The sequence below is a fragment of the Nomascus leucogenys genome, chromosome 1a (assembly GCF_006542625.1).
Source record: "Nomascus leucogenys isolate Asia chromosome 1a, Asia_NLE_v1, whole genome shotgun sequence".
In the NCBI taxonomy this organism is placed as follows: domain Eukaryota; kingdom Metazoa; phylum Chordata; class Mammalia; order Primates; family Hylobatidae; genus Nomascus; species Nomascus leucogenys.
The window spans coordinates 76,526,526-76,545,696 of record NC_044381.1 but is presented as its reverse complement, the minus strand read 5'-3'; the positions used below and the strand labels follow the sequence as shown (position 1 = coordinate 76,545,696).

Sequence of the window (19,171 nt, the reverse complement as noted above, 5' to 3'; positions counted from 1 at the left end):
GAGAGTTAAGGAAAGAAGCCTTCTCCATGACATAAAGAATGCCAGGTGAAGCAGCAAGTGCTAATGGAGAAGCTGCAGCAAGTTATTCCAAAGATCACTGATGAAGGTGACTACATTCCAGCTGGTGACTTTAAGTTGAAGGCAATGTTAATTTACTATTCAGAACATTCTAGGGCCCTTAAGAATTATGCTAAATCTACTCTACTCTGCCTATGCTCGATAAATTTAATAACAAAGCCTGGATAACAGAATATCTGTTTACAGCATAGTTTACTGAATATTTTAAGCTAACTGTTGAGAACTACTGTTCAGGAAAAAAATATATATTCCTTTCAAAATATTACTGCTCATTGACCATGAACCTGGTCACCTAAGAGCTCTAATAGAAATGTGCAAGGAAATGAATGTTTTCTTGCTGCTAACACAACATCCATTCTGCAGCCCATGGATCAAACAGTAATTTTGACCTTCAAGTCTTGTATTTAAAAATACATTTTGTGGCTGGGCGCAGTGGCTCATGCCTGTAATCCCAGCATTTTGGGAGACTGAAGGGGGCGGATCACCTGAGGTCAGGAGTTTGAGGCCAGCCTGGCAAACATGGTGAAACCCTGTCTCTACTAAAAATACCAAAATTAGCCGGGCGTGATGGCAGGTGCTTGTAGTCCCAGCAACTTGGGAGGCTGAGGCAGGAGAATCACTTGAACCCAGGAGGCGGAGGTTGCAGTGAGCCAAGATCGCACCACTGCACTCCAGCCTGGGAGACAAGAGTGAAACTCCATCTCGGGAAAAAAAAAAAATTGTAAGTCTATAGCTGCCATATTAAATGCTCTGGAAAGGGTTCACCATTCTAAATGTCATTAAGAACATTCATGATTCATGGGAGGAGGTCATCCTCCATAGCAAGAGTTTGGAAAATGTTGATTCCAATTTTTTTTTTTTTTTTTGAGACGGAGTCTCCCTCTGTTGCCAGGCTGCAGTGCAGTGGCACAATCTTGGCTCACTGCAACCTCTGCCTCCCAGGTTCAAGCGATTCTCCTGCCACAGCCTCCTGAGTCGCTGGGACTACAGGCATGCACCACCACACCCAGCTAATTTTTCTATTTTTAGTAGAGACGGGGTTTCACCATGTTGGCCAAATGGTCTCGATCTCTTGACCTCGTGATCCGCCCGCCTCGGCCTCCCAAAGTGCTGGGATTACAGGCGTAAGCCACCGTGCCTGGCTGATTCCAATCTTTATGGATGACTTTTAGGGGTCCAAGACTTCAGTGGAGGAAGTAAGTGCAGATATGGTGAAAATAACAAAAGAACCAGAATTAGAAGTAGAGCCCAAAGATATGACTGAATTGGTGCAATATCAGGATCAGTCTTGAATGGATGAGGAGTTGCTTCTTATGGATGACCAAAGAAAGTGGTTTCTTGTGATGGAATTTACTCCTGGTGAAGATGCTGTGAACACTGTTGAAATGACAACAAAAGATTTAGAATATTACATAAACTTAGTTGATCGAGAGTGGCAGAGTTTGAAAGGATTGACTCCAATTTTAAAAGAACTTCTACTGTGGGTAAGGTGCTCTCGAACAACATTGTGTGCTACAGAAAAATCTTTAATGAAAGGAAGAGTCAATCAATGTGGCAAACTTCACTGCTGTCTTACTTTCAAAAATTGCTACAACCACTCCAACCTTCAATAACCATGACCCTGGTCAGCAGCCATCAACATCGAGGCAAGACCCTCCACCAGCAAAAAGATTATTATGAATTACTGAAGGCTCAGAAGATTACTATGAATTACTGAAGGCTCAGAAGATTATTATGAATTACTGAAGGCTCAGAAGATTATTATGAATTACTGAAGGCTCAGAAGATTATTGGCATTTTATCAATAAAAGATTTTTAAATCAAGGCATGTGAAATTTTGTAATCATAATGCTTTTGCACAATTAATAGACTACAGTATAGTGTAAACATAACTTTTATGTGCACTTGGAAACCCCAAAAATCATGTGACTCACTTTATTGCAATATTCACTTCATTGTAGTGGTCTCAAACAGAACCCACAATATCTCTAAGGTATGCCTGTATGTGCATAAAAAATTTTAAAGAATCTTCAAACAGAATTAATAAGTAAATTTAGCAAGGTCACTATATAATACTGTATTAACCTAGTATGTTAGGCTGTTCTTTTGTTACTATAAAGGAATACCTGAGACTGGGTAATTTATAAAGAAAAAAGGTTTAATTGGCTCATGGATCTGCAGGCTGTACAAGTATGGCACCAACATCCGGTCAGTGTCTGGTGAGGGCCTCGGGAAGCTTACAATCATGGCAGGAGGTGAAGTGGGAGCAGGCACATCTCATGGCGAGAGTGGAGCAAGGGAGCAGAGGGCAAGAGGGGTGGTCCAGACTTTTAAACAACCACACCTCATATGAACTGAGTGAAAACTCACTTATCATCAAGGGGATGGTGCTAAACCATTCATGAGGGATCCACCTCCATGATCCAATCACCTCCCACCAGGCCCCACCTCCAACATTGGGAATCACATTTCAACCTGAGATTTGGAGGGGAAAAATATCCAAACCACATCACTTGGTATAGCATTTTCCATTTCTACTTTAAACTTTACTATTTCAACTATGTATTCAGATTTTCTTTTGTAAGCATCCTCTGGCTAGATTTTTTTCATCCAATCTGATAGTTTCCGTCTTTCCAGCTGGTACAAGTTAGATATATTTAGATGTATTTCCAATAATGTAAGTCCTCAATGTCATAGGTTCTTGGAAACTATAACTTTAAGTGAAAAGATGTATAGCAGGTTCTTCAATAATGTCATTTCATGCAAGGTAGATTCATTATTAACACTGATGAGAAAAAAAAAACATTATTAACACTGATGAGAAAAAAAAATATTTGTTCTCTTATATGTCTTTTTCCTTAAAGTTGCAGTTTCCAAGAACCTATCAACGATGTTAAGTGAGGACTTATGACACTTCATTTTGTGCTTTCCATTTACCAGTTCTTTGTATTTTCTTCTTATTTTCCCCTTTCCTAATTTCTATTGTTTGATTAATTCTCTAATTTATGCAATTTATTTATTTAGAAGTTATATATTATAATTATTTTCTTTTCAGGTGACAAATACTTAATACACAAATATGAGTTGCCAAAGTCTACAGCTGGTATTTCTATTTTCCTCCTAAACAATGAAAGGACTGTAGAATGCTTTTATCTTCCCACTCCCTTCCACCTTATGCTCTGTTTTTGTCTCCTGTTTTAGTTTTACCTTGCTTTTATAAATCCTCAAAAAATGCCCAGCATTTTTTTCATGCAACTCATTTCTAAGGTTCAATTTTTTTCTTCCTAAAGTGTCACCTTTGGTAGATTTTTCTTCAGGGTCTTCAATTAGTAAATTCTCTCATTGATTACATATTTGAAAATGTCTGTTAGTCTTGTTGGGTATAGAATTCAAGATGATGATTACATTCCTTTGCTACTTGGAAGATGTTATTTTCTCAAACTATTAGCTTCTGGTTCTATTAAAGACTGCTGTTGGTCTAACAGTTTCTCTGAGGTAATCTGCCTTTGATTTATGCTTGCTTTTAAGATTTTCTCCTTTGATGCCTTACATGTTCACTATAATGTGGGTCAGGGTATGATTTATTATTTGTCTTGCTAAGGGCTGATTGACTGTCATAACCCTAGAATTTATCAATTCTGGAAAACTGCAAATTTGGATAAATTATTCAAGTTCCCATGTTAGTCCACTTCTCAAAACCCTTCAGTGTCTCCCTCATTTACTGCCAGTATTACTACTCAGGACTGGCATGATCTAGCCCCTGCACATTTCTGTAATTAAGTTTCCTAATAATTCCATTTCTGTCTGCCAGGAAATCCCCATGACTCAAACTGGTGATGCTATTTCTTGTTCATAACTCAGCTCAACTTTACCTACCCTCTAAAGCCTTTCCTGAAACCTGTTCTCCCTAGCCACTCTGTTTGTGTACCCACTCTTTCCTGCTCATAGGTCTGTTAGTTATTGCATTTACCTATTTATGTGTAAAATTTTCCCCCTCCGGACTCAAGTTCCCAGTGGGCAGCTCCCTTTGTATTTATGGAGACAGGTCCTTAGTATGGGCTCTATAAATATGTGTAGATCAAACAAATAAATGAATCAAGAAATGAGGGTAAACACTAACTCATAGGGATCTTGTAACAACTAAATGTATACCACATGAAGAAGCACCTGGTAAATAACATGTACTAATCTATTGTTTGAAACTCCATATTCATGCATTATTCTGCTACAGTGGGTTATGTACCAAACTGGTTGCCTTTTAAAATTTCCTTATTCCATATGGCATAGAGTTCTCAGTGTTCTTTGATCATAATGAAGGATATTTTTGGTTCTGTGCCTTTTATTCCAATTGCTATATTTCTCAGAACAAAAAAAATGAAGATGCTTATATAGTGTACCAGTTATTACATTCTGTCATGAAAACGCAGTGCATCTGTGAATGTTCTTCTCCCATATATCTTAATGGCATTCTCCTGCTCCTTTAGGTGTCTGCTCCAGGCCTTTGCTGACCCTCCTTACAAAATAGCAAATTTTCACCTCACCTCCACTCTGTCCTCTTTTATGTGCTTTATTTTTCCCATACACTTGTCCACAAATGAATATTATATATTTACCTTTTTGGTTATTATTTGCCCACACATACACACCAGCATATAAAGTAGGAACTCTGCTTTAGGCCTAGAACAGTGTCCAGCACACAGCAAGTACTCAATAAATATTTGTTGAATAAATGTATCAATGCAGATGCCACTGATTCCCATCAGTAAAATTCTGGTGCCAGAGGAGAAAGACACAATAAAGCCACTCTGGGAATGCTAGCCTTCAGTATTAATCTTGACCTGGGATGAGATTACAAAACTTGACTATTTTGCTTTTCCTGAGAACAGACTGCCTAATGCATGATTTCATCCTGAAAAGTAAAGAAATCACTTCCTCTCCTGGCAAGCACCTTAACCAAGTTCTAAGCTGGCTGCAGATAAAGCCCGTCTGTTCTCTACTGGTTTAAAGATAGTGGCAGTTCCTGCCTACTTTTAGCAAGCTTTATTTTGCTTTCTGTTTTCTTTCACCACTTAAGGAAAATTTACATATCTTCTCTACCCATTTTATCGTTTTGATCTTGGCAAGAGCTTTCAATTAATACTGTGTGAGCAGTTGTGCAAAGAAAGCACCCATTTACGATGTTTATGGGAAACAAATTCTTATTATTTCATAATGACAAACACCTAAAGCTTCCATTTATTTGTATTATAATTATGAGAGGTCCAGAGATGATACATGACTTGCTGAAGGCCATGTAGCTAACTTTTACAATACAGGTGATTCCTAGTTTTCCGTGAATAAGTTCATTTATGTTTCTCTTACCACCTATACATTAAGCTAAAGCCTGCCAATTCTTACTTCACTAGTGTGAATCTGTCTGTGAAATAGCCATCTTACTTCCTCAACCTTCAACTATCAAACTGTTAGAGTGGATTTTTGTGTGCCATCCAACATCTCTCTCCACACTTAGCATGAATGAAAATAATGTGGTCTTTCAGCTAAGCTGACATTCCAAGGTCAGCTTTTAGACGGGGTCTCACTATGTCACCCAGGCTGGAGTGCAGTGGTGCAATCACAACTCACTGCAGCCTCGATCTCCCTGGGTTCAAGTGATCCTCCCACTTCAGCCTCCCAAGTAGCTAGGAGTACAGGTGCATGCCACCATGCCCGGAAAAAATTTTTTTTTGTATTTTTTTTAGAGATGGGGTTTCACCATGTTGCCCAGGCTGGTCTTGAGCTCCTGGGCTCAAGTGATCCACTCACCTCGGCCTTCCAAAATGCTAGGATTACAGGAATGAACCACCGCGCCTTGCCCCAAGGTCAACTTTATGGTCAATGAAAACGCCTGGCCCAGAAAGCGTGACCTAATGTATCCTCCACTTTAAAGGGAGCTTGCTTCTCCCTGTTCCTTATTGGGAACATTGTGTATTCACCATACACACTATACAGACTGTCAGATTGGCAGTACACACTGTTTCCCGTAATGTGGTGGACACAATACTCATCAGTAAAGGTACCTGCTGGCACCTTCTGGACTTAAGGATGATAACTGGGGCTATCACTGGACTGGCAGTGCCTCCTAGTGGCCACAGCTCTAAAGATCTCCCTCCAACTGAAAAGCAGCCAAGGCAGCAAGAGCCCACCAGGCAACCCCTGCCCTACCCTCTCCTTTCTTCTCAGTCTTGTCCCCATATCATGCAGTGAGAAGTCGGTGCTGATCAGGCTATCGTCATATACCAGTCTTTTCAGTATTTAACTGACAGAATTCCCAAAAATGACGTGGCAATGAAAAAAATTGGGAGGAGGGAGGAAAGGTAGGGAATACAAATAGAAAAAAAAATCACGAATATCCTTAGAGTAGGTCATTGTGAAAAGTGCTTTGTAATAATGTGGTCATTGTTGTTCCTTCCCATCAACCCTGTGGGAGCTTCGACACCCCATTAAGCTTTATCAAGAATAATTTCAGATACGTTACAAAGATATGCAGAGAGGCCCAGCTGGTTTCTCCACAAGCTTGTATTCTGAAAAGAATACACATGATCCCAAAGATCGTATTTTAAAGTGTATATGCTTCATTAAAATGAAAGATGATAAATCATGTCTACAAGCATAACCTTGAGATTACTGTCCTTAGGCCCTTGCTGGTGTGGGGTATGCAAATGTAGATTTTGATCTGGGAAAGAACACCTCTGGGAACTGTAGAAGAATCAGGAAGGCTCCACTTCTCTATGAAAAAGACCCTGTAATGGATAAGGCCGTGCCACAAGATGAAGTGGGAAGTTTGTTCCTGCTCCCTCGGAATCTTCCTTCTGTATGCTCCCGTGGTCTCCAGAGCATTCTCTGTCCTCATGCAGTGTCTTATCTCCTCTAGGGACCCCTTCCAACAGTACCTTCTTTTCCAGACAATGCCCACATTCCAGTCCTTTCTCTTTCCTATTTCTACCTTTTCTTCATCAAAATACATTTATCCCATCCATTCTCTCAGGGTCTTGATGTATGTTCTGATAAAGTAGTTTATGGTAAGATTTAAAAAGCAGGTCACCACCCATTGTTCTGTTCTTTCCTTAGACATTCGCATTTTAACTGGGGACTCCTGACATCCTTGACTACCTGGGCTTGGAAACCAAAAGCCTTATCTCCCAAATACACATACCCACCTCCATTGCCCCCCAGTGGTCAATCTCAAAGATGACACTGTTGAGACAGAATGCCCTTTGCTTCCCTGAGTTCTGTTTGAACGTCCCCACAACTGACACCCTTGGATTGTCACTACATTGACCAATGACTCCACGTACCAGAGTCCAAGGCTTTGGTCTGGGGTCTACAGACACCGCATTCTGACATGGATTCCTTCAACCCACAAACAGAAAGGGGTAACCCAAGAAATACACAAGCCCTCTGGGACAGAGCAGTAGGCTTTCTCTCCAATGATCGTTGCTTGCCAACAAAGGTTTTGGATATCTGTGGAATATTCCAAAAGGAGAGAATCTGGCAATTTTTCAGAAGATTCTAGGCAATTAAAATTCATCGAGTCCAGATTTTTAAGAGTTAGAGGGAGAAGTGAAAGGTAAACGGTGGCAACAATTAGGGAACATTATGCTGCAAGCCTGACATTTATGATGCCGTTTACTTGGTCTTGTCCAGCAGGTTTCTTGGGTTTCTCAGAAATTTCTAGAATGTGCACCTCGCATATTCTGGGAGTCAAGAACTCCCGGGAACAGCCCAAGTCCTCCTCCTCTCACCCCCACCGTCAGCCCTTTTTCCCCTCCTCCCAAACCTCCCACCCCCTGTCCGCGTCAGCGCCTTCCCAGCCAGAACCGCTTTACCCGTCTCCAGGGTAGCACCCTTGGGCAGCCCAGCCAACGCTGTCGCGTGGAGCGGCGCCCGCATCCCCATGCGCGCAGGCGGCTCCGGGGCCGCGCCGCGCTGATTCGCTGCCGGCCGCGCAGACTGCGGCGCCAGCGACGCTCCCGCCCCTCGCCGCGCGCCGCCTGGTGCAGCCTCAGTCTCTCCGCAGCCGCGCGGCCACTGCGAGCCCAGCCGCAGCAGCCGGGCACCAACGCTTGAGTGCACGCTCGGCGCCCCAGAGGAGAGTCACGGCGAGCCCCCAAAGCCCGCACGATGCAGGCCACTGCCGATTCCACCAAGATGGACTGTGTGTGGAGCAACTGGAAAAGTCAGGGTATTCTCTTTATTTCAGTAGTGCATGCCTGAGGCGCACGGGAAACCCGGGACCCGGACTCGTCCATTGTGCATCATTTCACCTGTGGGACCTGTGCATGCTTTATACCCCAGAGCGTTCTGTTGGGGGGTAGTAAACCTGTTATTTCAAGAATCAAAATGGATGGTGCTTGGTTGTTGTTTTTTCTTTTTTTTTTTTAACCCCACCCCCACCCCTTTGTTTTCTTGTTGTAATGCTGGTTATTTTAAATAATGCATCAGGCGCCTCCTCCGGGAGTTCTTTTGGGATCTGTGGATCATTCAGTACTTGTTTAATGTTTTCTCATCCCCGGAGTTAAAGTGCTTTCTTATTGTTCCATGCATCCCAGTGCATTTATTTCTGCCCAAAGGTTGAAATCTCCTGGCAGAACCATTAACTGAGAGGACTGGAGTGCATCCTTTTAAGAGGGACACACCCATTTCAGGGTTGTTATTTGTGGTCACACAAAGGAGAGTGGAGATGCAGACTAGCTCTCGAAATCCTGAAAATATGATGGCGTAGCCACATATTAGGATGGTTCACTTTGAAACATTTGGGGTTTTTTTCTGTCATTGGAGTAACCTGTGACTACTATTTATTAATAATAGGTATCTGTGAAATAAATGGAGGGAAAGAACGAAACAGTGCCGGTGGCCCTTGGTATAACAGATTTATTTTGGAATAGTCCATATTAGCACTGGGTGTGGCTACCCTCCAGCCTCGCTTGGATTGCTTTTCAGCCATTTTTATTCAGCCTCACACTTCACACATCCATCTCTCCTTTGTTACATTAAAATTCACCTTGCTCAGTTACAGAGTATGAGGAGAAAGATGATTTGCAAGAATGAATTGTGTGTAGTAACTTGGGTGTTTGTCGGAGGTAGTGTCTTTTCATATTTAACAAAGATGGTTCTGAAGAAGGCGCGTTTAATTTAACCTGCAGGGTTTTGCAGCATCCCTCAGGAGACCAAGAATACTCGGGAGCAGCAGCTGATTTTGTAAAAACCTGGCATCTTCCCCTTGTAATTTTATATCACAGGAAGGATAGGATGTCCTTTCATCTTTAATGCCTCTGTGGGGTTTTGCTTCGGTATATATTTTAAGAAAAACATAAATCTCAGAATTAAAAGCCTGCTTACCTTGCCTGTTGTTTGTTGGATTGGGTGGCAGTGACATAAAATACAATCGTCTACTTCAAATTATGTGAGTGTTGGAAATACAGTTGTCAAAAGTAAATCGATGGAGCTGATAAATTTAAAAGCCAGTAAATAAGAAATGTATGCCAATTGAGGCACAGTGTTTTGAAGAATGATGACAATTACGTGGAAGAACATATGTTCGATATAGAAGGCAGCTGTGAAAATATTTTGTAACATTTTATTCTTGTTCTGTGTTTAGACCCATCCAGTTTATTTGATATACACACCTGACAAACAACTATGGCTTGATATAATATCAAATTTAGTTGGACGTGAACACTGGTTTTTAGACCCTGATTATGAGTTTCTAGTATTTTTAACAAAAGTAGATATCCAAAGACGGCAGGTTTTCTGTTCTATTTGTATAAGATATTCACAAAATCTTATGAATTAAATATCTTAATCTATTTCATCACAATCTTATGCAGTTTGACTCGGTTGCCTCAGTTTATGTCTCTGAGGTTTTAAAAAACACATGGACTTTTATCATTAGAAATTAACACAAAATGTCATAGTTTCACCATTGAAGACAATAATTTTTCATTTCTGATGCAGAGCTACTTGTGAAGATTAATTGAAGATCATTGAGAATCTTTTATACTCAGCGACCTTTGGTAGTCTTTAGTACCATTGATTTCCTGCTGTTAGATGGAACAAATCCATTATCTTGAAAATTGACTAATAAGTAACTGGGTGGGAGGACTTATGAGCACAAAAGAGAAATTGTAAGGAGTCAATTATTCCTTTTTTTTCTCCTCACTGTGAGAAGTTTTAATCTTAACAGAATCTACATTGAGGTTTTGTTGTTGTTGTTGTTGTTGTTTAGCATTTTTAGTGTATCCTCTTCCCTTTAGTTCCCTCATTATCAAAAACAGTTGTTCTTAACCCTGTCTGCCCATTAGAATCACCTGGGAATCTTTAAAAACCACAAAGGATGCATGGGCCCCACCTTTTGAGATTCTGATTCAATTGAGCTGAGCATCAGTATTTTTTAAAAAGCGCCTTAGGTGAGTTTGATATGTAACCAAGGTTGAAGTCACTGGAATATTATTATTACTATTATTTTGTAGAGACGTTGTCTCGCTATGTTGCCCAGGCTGGTATCAAACTCCTGGCCTCAAGCAATCCTCCTGTCTCAGCCTCCCAAAGTGTTGGGATTACAGGCTTGAGTCACCATGCCCGGCCTGGTGTGTAATAATTCTTAGTGAGCCAAACCCATAGACCAGCAGAGGTCCAGGATACCAATTAAAAAAAAAAAAAATGAGTGTGATCTAGAAGCAGCTGTGAATGCAGTGGAAAAAGGTCAGTGCAACAGTGTTGATGATGTCCTCCAGAAGGATTAGGAGGGACAAGTTTTGCTTGGAAAGGAAATAATGTGAGCTTTAGGTTTTCTTTGTGTTATTAAATACTACGTGGAGAAATTGCAGCAGATTGAATATTTCATGAAGACTCCACTGAAACTAATTATAGTGTGCCATAAACCCTGTAGTGCACATGCAAAAGGAACCTTATCAACATATATAATTTCAGCTACAGACAAGAATGTTTAAAGAAAGGGAGGCCAAAGTCCTCCTTATATATACTACATCACACCAATTCTGCTTCCAATTTTAAAAAGTTATACTACCACCAAATATTGGTTAATAAATCAAAGCACATTCTACTCAGTGAAAACAAAATGAGAATTAAAGGACGACCTAGCAAAACACCTGTATAGATAATAATCTTACAGATCAGTACCATCCTACTGTTTACAGGACTCTTTACTGAGTGGTTTGTTTGAATTACTACATTTAGTCCCTACAAAACCTGTGCGGTGTAAGTTTTATTCTTGTCCTCATTTTGGAGGGGGTGACTGAGGCTTTGGTAAGGGCACACAGATAGTAATGCCAGAGGCTGGCTGCAAGCCTGGGCTGTCTCCAGAGACCCTCACTTCCCACTGCTCCACCTTCTGCCTCTGTGGTTGATGGCTTTTTCCTCAATGATTTTTCTAAAGGTTTAAATTATCTATGTAATGGTGATTGTGTAGGCTTAATAACCCCTTCACATTTACAAATCTTCATTTTGCCACATGTCTTCTCATTTGAGCTTTTCAGTTTACTCTTGGACATTATGAGGCTCAGAAGTTAACTGACTTGCCCAAGGTTTTTTGGTAGCAAATTGTGTAGTAAAAGGTGCTTCTCTTGGATTCAAATCCGTAACTCCTCCCATCTCAGCACTCACTGCCTATCTTACGCTAAGTTAGAGAAAGTGAACTCTCATCTACCTCATCGGAGATATTTTCACAGACATTCTAACCTTTACAAATACAGCAAAATTTAGCAGCAAGGCCATGATCTTGACCAATTTATACCATGGTTGTCAGTCATCACCACGATCATCAATTCATCATTCTAAATTCTCTGTAAATATTAGCTATGTGCCAGGTGCTGTCCTAAGCTCTTGTTACATACCTGCTTTAATTAAGCCTCCGTGAGACTTTTTTTGTTACTCCCATGTTATAAAAGAGGTAACTAAGGGATTTAAGAATGAGAGGGGCAGCAGTTTGCCCCAGGATATAACTGGGTTCTGAGCACAGGACATTATGATCATGAAGCCTATACTTTTAACACTTTGACTATACTACCCAAATCCGAATGATGTTGTGCTAGGGGAACAAAGTTTGATCAGAACCATGCATCCACATGATTCTGTTTGTTCTCTAAAGATCATTTTTTCTCCACAGATCTCACTGTACTCAACAAATTCACCTGGCAGAATGCTTAGTAGTATGGTGGATTGATACATGTGTGCCTGGGGCTAGAGGTCACCTCCCACTTTACTCTGTGTGGCAGCATTTTGTAGTTACAGATTGCCAGAATGTAAGTTATTGATGGAAGATGAAACACTTTCCAGAGAGCATACCTAAAGGCAATCATTTTTTTACAAAATATTTTGAAACTTTTATGCTGGTCAACAGTGTTCATGGAAACACTTCAGGATAGTCTGTTCTGAAAGGAGCTAGTCTGAAACACTAAAGAGCTAAGCATTCCAGAATACACCGAGGAAATAATCTGTTTTAGCTACAGTAATTGAAAAAAAGCATGCCTTTGGGAATAGTATTTGGGAAAGACATTTTACACATATACATAAAGGCAGACTAATATCACCTTTTATGAAAATCAGCATTTTATTTAGACCCATTATTATTAAAATATTGTACAAATATTACAATGTAAATATTAACATTTGCAACTCCCTGGCTCTAAAGATTCTAATGGGATCCAATGGGAAAACTGCCTTAGCTGGGGAGATGGGGATTTTTTTTCCCCCTTAGTGAAAGAAAACTCTTATTATGCAGATAATATACCAAATGTAGGTAATCAATCACTCCATTGAAAAATAAAGTTTTTTCAAAATGTATTAACATTTTCAAGAAAAACTTTTTAAGGAAATATTTCGAACTTTGGGAGGGGAATAATGGCTTTATTTTTTTCTAAAAATGAGGAAAGCACATTATGAACATTTTCATTTGTACAAAGAGAAGTTCAAATAAAAGCCACTAATTACCCAAAATCCTACTACCCAGAGTTAATCATTGTTAAGATTTGCTGAATATTATCTAGATATTGCATAAAAATGAAACTAAAGGGCTAGTTAGGCAACAAAAACAGTGTTGATAAAATAAGATTGAATATATTACAAAAAGTATTTAAAATAATTTAATGGAAGAAGTGGACATGAAACTGAAAGAATTGTGGAACTTCAGATACATGTTTCTTTACTATATGAACTTTTCCTTCCTGGAAATTGAGAAAAAGACTAGATAAAAATCAAAAGGTTTGAATCATTTTTAGTTACATGTTGCAGTTTTAGACCCTACAGATGGACACTCTGCAGTGTCCAACATTTTTTTTAAAGATTCATTGTGGGTTAGAAAGGTTGACAAAAATGCTGATCTAAATTTACATCTTCAAATCTATTATTTTTCTCAGATTTCTGTGAATACTTGTTTCATTAAAAAATGATAATCCTAATATTCTACGACAAAAGTATTATGATTACTATATATCAATAGGGACTGTGGATGAAATCGTCCGTTATAGTTACCAGGCCCTTCCTTCTTCATCATTTTTAAAAAGTCTCTCTTTCCCTCCTTCTCTCCCTCCTTTATATTTGAAATGATAATCTGTACACAGTTATTTCTCATCTTTAGACCAGTTAATATGTTCTGGAACAGAATGTGAAGTAATTGATATATTTTAAATTACCTTATAATAGAATTAAATTCTAAAATCCACTGAATCCAAGAAAACCAGATCTATTATGAGTTGGGCCTTGAATGGTTAGCTTTCAGAATAGCACTTTTTGAAAATAATTAAATGTTTGTCACAGGCAAATTTCCCATCCTCCTAAGTTGTGTGCATGTTTGCACCCATGTATTGTTGATATACTGTCACCTTTCTAGTTTTTATGAAAGTACAGGCCAGGCACAGTTGGCTCACGCTTGTAATCCCAGCACTTTGGGAGGCTGAGGTAGGTGGACCACCTGAGGTCAGGAGTTCGAGACCAGCCTGGGCAAGATGGTGAAACTTCATCTCTACTAAAAATACAAAAACTAGTCAGGCGTGGTGGCACACACCTGTAGTCCTAACTACTCGGGAGGCTGAGGCAGGAGAATTGCTTGAACCCAGGGGGCAGAGGTTGCAGTGAGCTGAGATCACGCCATTGCACTCCAGCCTGGGCAACAGAGCAAGATGCCGTCTCAGAAAAAAAAAAAAAGAAAGAAAAGAAAATACAGCCATTCAAAGAAATATGGCTGCCTTATAATTAAGCTCATAATTTGAAAGCTAGGAATTTGACATTAATGATTCTTTAAAAGCTATCTTCTACCTAGGTGACAGTTAATAATGCTAACTACTTTAAATCTTGATAATTAAAATTATACAGTATATATTTCAAATAAGAAAATTGTTAGGAGTTTTAAAACTTAAGAGTATATTGTTCTATTTTTCCAAAGTATGTTTGAGCTGTATCTTTAAGTTCAAGCTGAGCAAAGTTATCTTATTGTTTCATGAAATAAAATTCTAAATTCTTCCTTATTTTATATGTTGCCAAAGGAAAAAACATAATTTCAGCATTACTCTTGAGCTCTTTGACAAAGCTGGTGTTAATGTTGAACAAATGAAAAGCACAACTACAAGTTTTAATTTTTAGAAAGTATTGCAGTTCTACCCATTGTACAAAGAAAATACTTTAAATGTGATCATATTTTATCTCCTTTCTTCAGAAATAGTTCACCAAACTGCAGATTGGCAAATTTCAAATTTGGTGATAATTGGCATCAAGAAGAACATAATATTTTATTGAATGGAACAGAGGTACAATGAGAAATCAATCCTTTTGTCTTTTTAGTTCAAGAAATATTTTTGCTGTTATCATCTTGGCCCAAATTTTAAATGTATTCATTTTTTTAAAAAGGAACCAACAGCTGTCTACCTCATGCTTCTTTTCTATTCCACCACAATGATGGGTTTTAAGAAGGGGTGACACAATCTTAAGATTTTGTGGCTAATTATGGTTGATGACCAACAGAACAAATGAACAGTTTGTATTTTGATGAGGTCAAAAAGCTTAAAGAAATAGTACATGAAGACAATCATTCTTGAGTATCTCAAAATTCTTTCTTCATGCCTCAACTATCACATTCCCAAAGCCTGTCTTTTCCTCCCTGTGACCATCTCTTCCTTTGATCCCGGTTATCCTGTGAAGATCCCTCCAAGTGAGCCTTGGCTTTGCAAGAGGTCTAGGAGGAGGAGGAGCTTGCCCAACTGTCTGAAATTCACAGGACCTGTTGTTTCACTTCCTGGGCAGGCCCACCCCACCACGGTGACCAAGGGCTTACACATCATTATGTTAACTTGACAGCTTGGAAAGAATGGGAATGTTCTAGTCCTAGTGGTTAGACCTAGCAAACAGGAATCACATTCATTTCTAACCAAGGAAAATGTTAAGCCCTCCATAAGGATAAAGTAGTTTTTGCTTTCAGTCCAGCTCGAGGAGGAGTCATTCAGGACTAGCGTAATTCCTTTTGTCTCTCATGGAAGAAAAGTAGCAGAGATTGCTGTTGGCTGTGGCTTTGACACTCAAATCCTTCATTTTCCTTTGTTCCACCAAAGCTCATTTAAAGTGGTGGATTAAATGCTATGCTCTTTTACTATCTATAGAAAGCACCAGGCTTAATGTGTCTTTCCTTTCAAAACATCCACAGAATTATTTAAGAGTCTAGAAATAGTGTTGGCATTTTTCTCTTGACAGTCATATAGGTTGAGTTAGAAGGTGTGAGGGAAGGGCTGGAAAATGAAATCAAAGGTGTCTTATCAGCAGAAGTCCCTGCCAGCAGTTTTCCCTCTGGGCTCAGGGCTCCTAGATTACCATGTGAACCTTCAACTGATATGGGATACTATCTTGGTAAATGAAACCTATGACTAGAAGATGTCATTTTTGAAGGTCTCTATGTTTAAAGTATTTTATTACATCTACTTCTGTTTTCTTTCTCAAGTTTAATGTCAAACGAGGGAAGATTAAAGTAGGAAAAATTACTTCTATTTTTTCTTGTTAACATTTTGTGGTGATATTTTGTTTCCTTCATGAAAATCAGTCAGAAAAAAACTGGCTCTTAATCACCTCTTTGGACCCTGGGTTGGAAACAACTGAGGTTTGTCTAGCCTTCTTACTCTGTCCACAAAGTAGTCAATTACTGTAGTTAAATCATTGGAAGCTTGCAAAAAAGTAAATAAATTTCAACAGCATATCATTTTTCAACAGTCCTTTTGTTGAAATGCTGATATTATCAATGAACAGGAACTTGTCACATTTTCTCACTTGGCATTTACTTATTTATTTATTTAGAGATGAATGTTGCTCCGTTGCCCAGGCTGGAGTGCAGTGGCTCGATCTTGGCTCACTGCAACCTCTACCTCCCGGGTTCAAGTGATTCTCCTGCCTCCGCCTCCCAAGTAGCTGGGATCACAGGCGTGTGCCACTATGCCCAGCTGATTTTTTTTTTTTTTTGTATTTTTAGTAGAGACAGGGTTTCATCATGTTGGCCAGGCTGGTCTCAAACTCTTGACCTCAGGTGATCCGCCCGCCTCAGCTTCCCAGAGTGCTGGGGTTACAGGTGTGAGCCACTGGGCCTGGCCTTACTTGGCCTTTTAAAAAGTGGCATTAACTTGTCACATAGCAAGTGGTGTAGTGCTGCCTGAAATATTTTCTGGACCAAGATGGAATAAAATTACACAGTTAAGAATATGGTACCATAATGCAGATAATTATGGACAATTTATTGCCATTTTATAGTATCCACTTACATCACATTTTACCTTATAAATAAAATATAAATAGCTGCACTACTTGTCTTTTCAGTTCATACATTTTTAATAAACTTTCTGAATACTGTAGCCACTGTTGGGCCATTTGAATGCATTTAAGATATTTTTACCAAAACAAAAATTTGGACTACAGCAAAGGACTTTCTTTCTAGAAATTTGACATAGGATTTAATTTCCACTTAGCTATTAATTCAAACCTTGGATCACTTCTCTTATTCTTCTTTTGTTATTGATTGGATTCTAGAAATAAGGGGAGCACTGGTTTGATGTTAGAATTCTTCAAATCTGCCACTTCACTTTTGGCCAAATTTATTCTAAGACAGTCCTAGGCAGGCTGCAGTGTGTGTGCTCATAGCTGTGGTTTGAGGACTATGATGACCACCAAGCCCAGTTCCTTTATCAAATTGATAGGACACACTGATCTCTCATTTCAAAGCCAATGTGTTTCTCCTCAGTTTTTAGCAAAGTAGCTTTAATTTTTACAACTGGCAAAGCAATATAGTAATATGCCTATCCTAGTAAGTATTCTTAGTTAATGTATACTCAGATGTTGAAACTCTCACCTGGCTTTTCTGCATTAGGAGGATATTAAAAGAGAAAAGCTGATCATATTTTGTTATACCAGAGGACCACTGGGGGTAATTAGTTCCAGTAACAGAGTTACTTATATTTTTCTTACTTGGGTTCTAAGGAAACTTTATTCAAATACCTACTTTTCTGGACTGGGTACTATAAAGCTTCCTACACAAGTTGATACCACTCTAAGCAAAATTAAAATGTGAAAAATTGGCATTTACACAGCAGATTTGGAATGCAGAAATTCTCTTCTCTGATCCCATCACCTCCTACCCTTCCCGCTGAATCATCAGAACTTCAGGCCATTTCCTGGCACTCTGACCACACATGGCCATCGCCACTCTCCCAGCCTGTCAGTCACCAGCCATCTAGACTGTCCGTCATTCCCAGCCTGAACCCCAGGGTTGTTCATTTCAATTCTGTCCTCTTGGACCTTAGAGTCTTCTGATCATGCTCCTTGTGCCTCTTCACAGCTTTGGACCAGCCCTACCACCCATTGATCAGAACATTCAGCATCTAATTCTATTGAATGGATCCCCAAGAAACCCTTGACTTTAACCCAGCCCTCTTCACTTTTTGGCAGTCCATTTATTCATTCCTTTTTGAAGCCTTATTGTATTTTTCTAGACCAGCACTGTTTAATAGAAATATAAGCCACAAATATAAATTTTCTAATAGCCACATTAAAAAGTAAGAATAAACAGGTAAAATTCATTTTGATTATATATCGTATTAATAGATCAAAAGTATTAGCTTTTCAACATATCAATACAAAAAGCATTAATGAGATATTTTACATCCTTTTTTGTACTAAGTCTAAGATGCAGTATGTAGTTGACACTACAGGACATCTCATTTGGGACTAGCCCCGTTTCACACACCCAGTAGCCTTATGTGACTCATTGCTACTGTATTGGACAATGCAGGCCTTGACTTTTCCTACCCTCTTCAAGCCCTGCCCGTAATCTACTTAGTCTCAGGAACCTCATGACTCATTTTCCAGGGAAAATTCAAGTTAATTTCCCTCGTTATATTATTTTACCACTTTAGGTTATTTCCGTTCCACCTCAACACATATCTGTGGCCACACCTATAACTTCCCAAAATGTCCTTCCATCTTCACCTATCTCTTTTCTTCCTCCTTCTTTGAAAACAACTGTGATTAATCCCATTTTTTCCTTCCTTAGTGGAGACTTTGCTTCATCAACTCTGTTTTCCAAAATCTTCACCCCTCCCTTCCCTCTAACATTCCTAGGTTTTGCTCAACCTAAAGGTTTACTTGTTGCTACTACTCCCCAAACTACCATCTTCTTTATTACTTTGAACTTCCCCCCACCCAGCCCCTTACAATAAGGCTTCCATCCCCACTACTCCTGGCACTGCCCCCTGCAAAGTTATGAATGACCTTCCTTTCAGTCTCCAAATCCAGTGCTCTTTTCTACATTTCCATTTCCTTGTTATGTCTATAGCATTCCACACTGTAGCTTACCCCTTCCTTCTGGGAAATGTCCTTCTCCTTGGCTGCCATAACCTGCACTATTGTGGTGCCCTTTCTAGCAGGTGGACCTCTCTTTCCTATGGACCCACTTATTCCTTTCAATCCCAAGGATGGTTTCATCCTCGACCGCATCCCTTAGCCTTCCCTCCATTGGAGATTTCCTCCACTGTCATGGCTGCAGTCATCATTTCCACGTAGAATACACCCAAAA

The 19,171-nt window shown here is 39.5% G+C and overlaps 1 protein-coding gene across 3 annotated transcripts in view; it reads left to right on the top strand.

The window, feature by feature from the left end:
• RTN1 (reticulon 1) overlaps positions 1-19,171 on the top strand; it is a 274,513-nt gene that overhangs the window by 231,349 nt on the left and 23,993 nt on the right. The window contains exon 1 of one of the 3 annotated variants that reach the window (XM_003267755.4): positions 7,936-8,299. The exons of the other annotated variants lie outside the window; for them this stretch is intronic. Within the exon in view, the coding sequence (XP_003267803.1) occupies positions 8,239-8,299 (61 nt within the window). The 5' untranslated portion in view covers positions 7,936-8,238. Of the gene's footprint in view, positions 1-7,935; positions 8,300-19,171 lie in introns of those variants that run through there. 3 annotated transcript variants of the gene reach the window in all.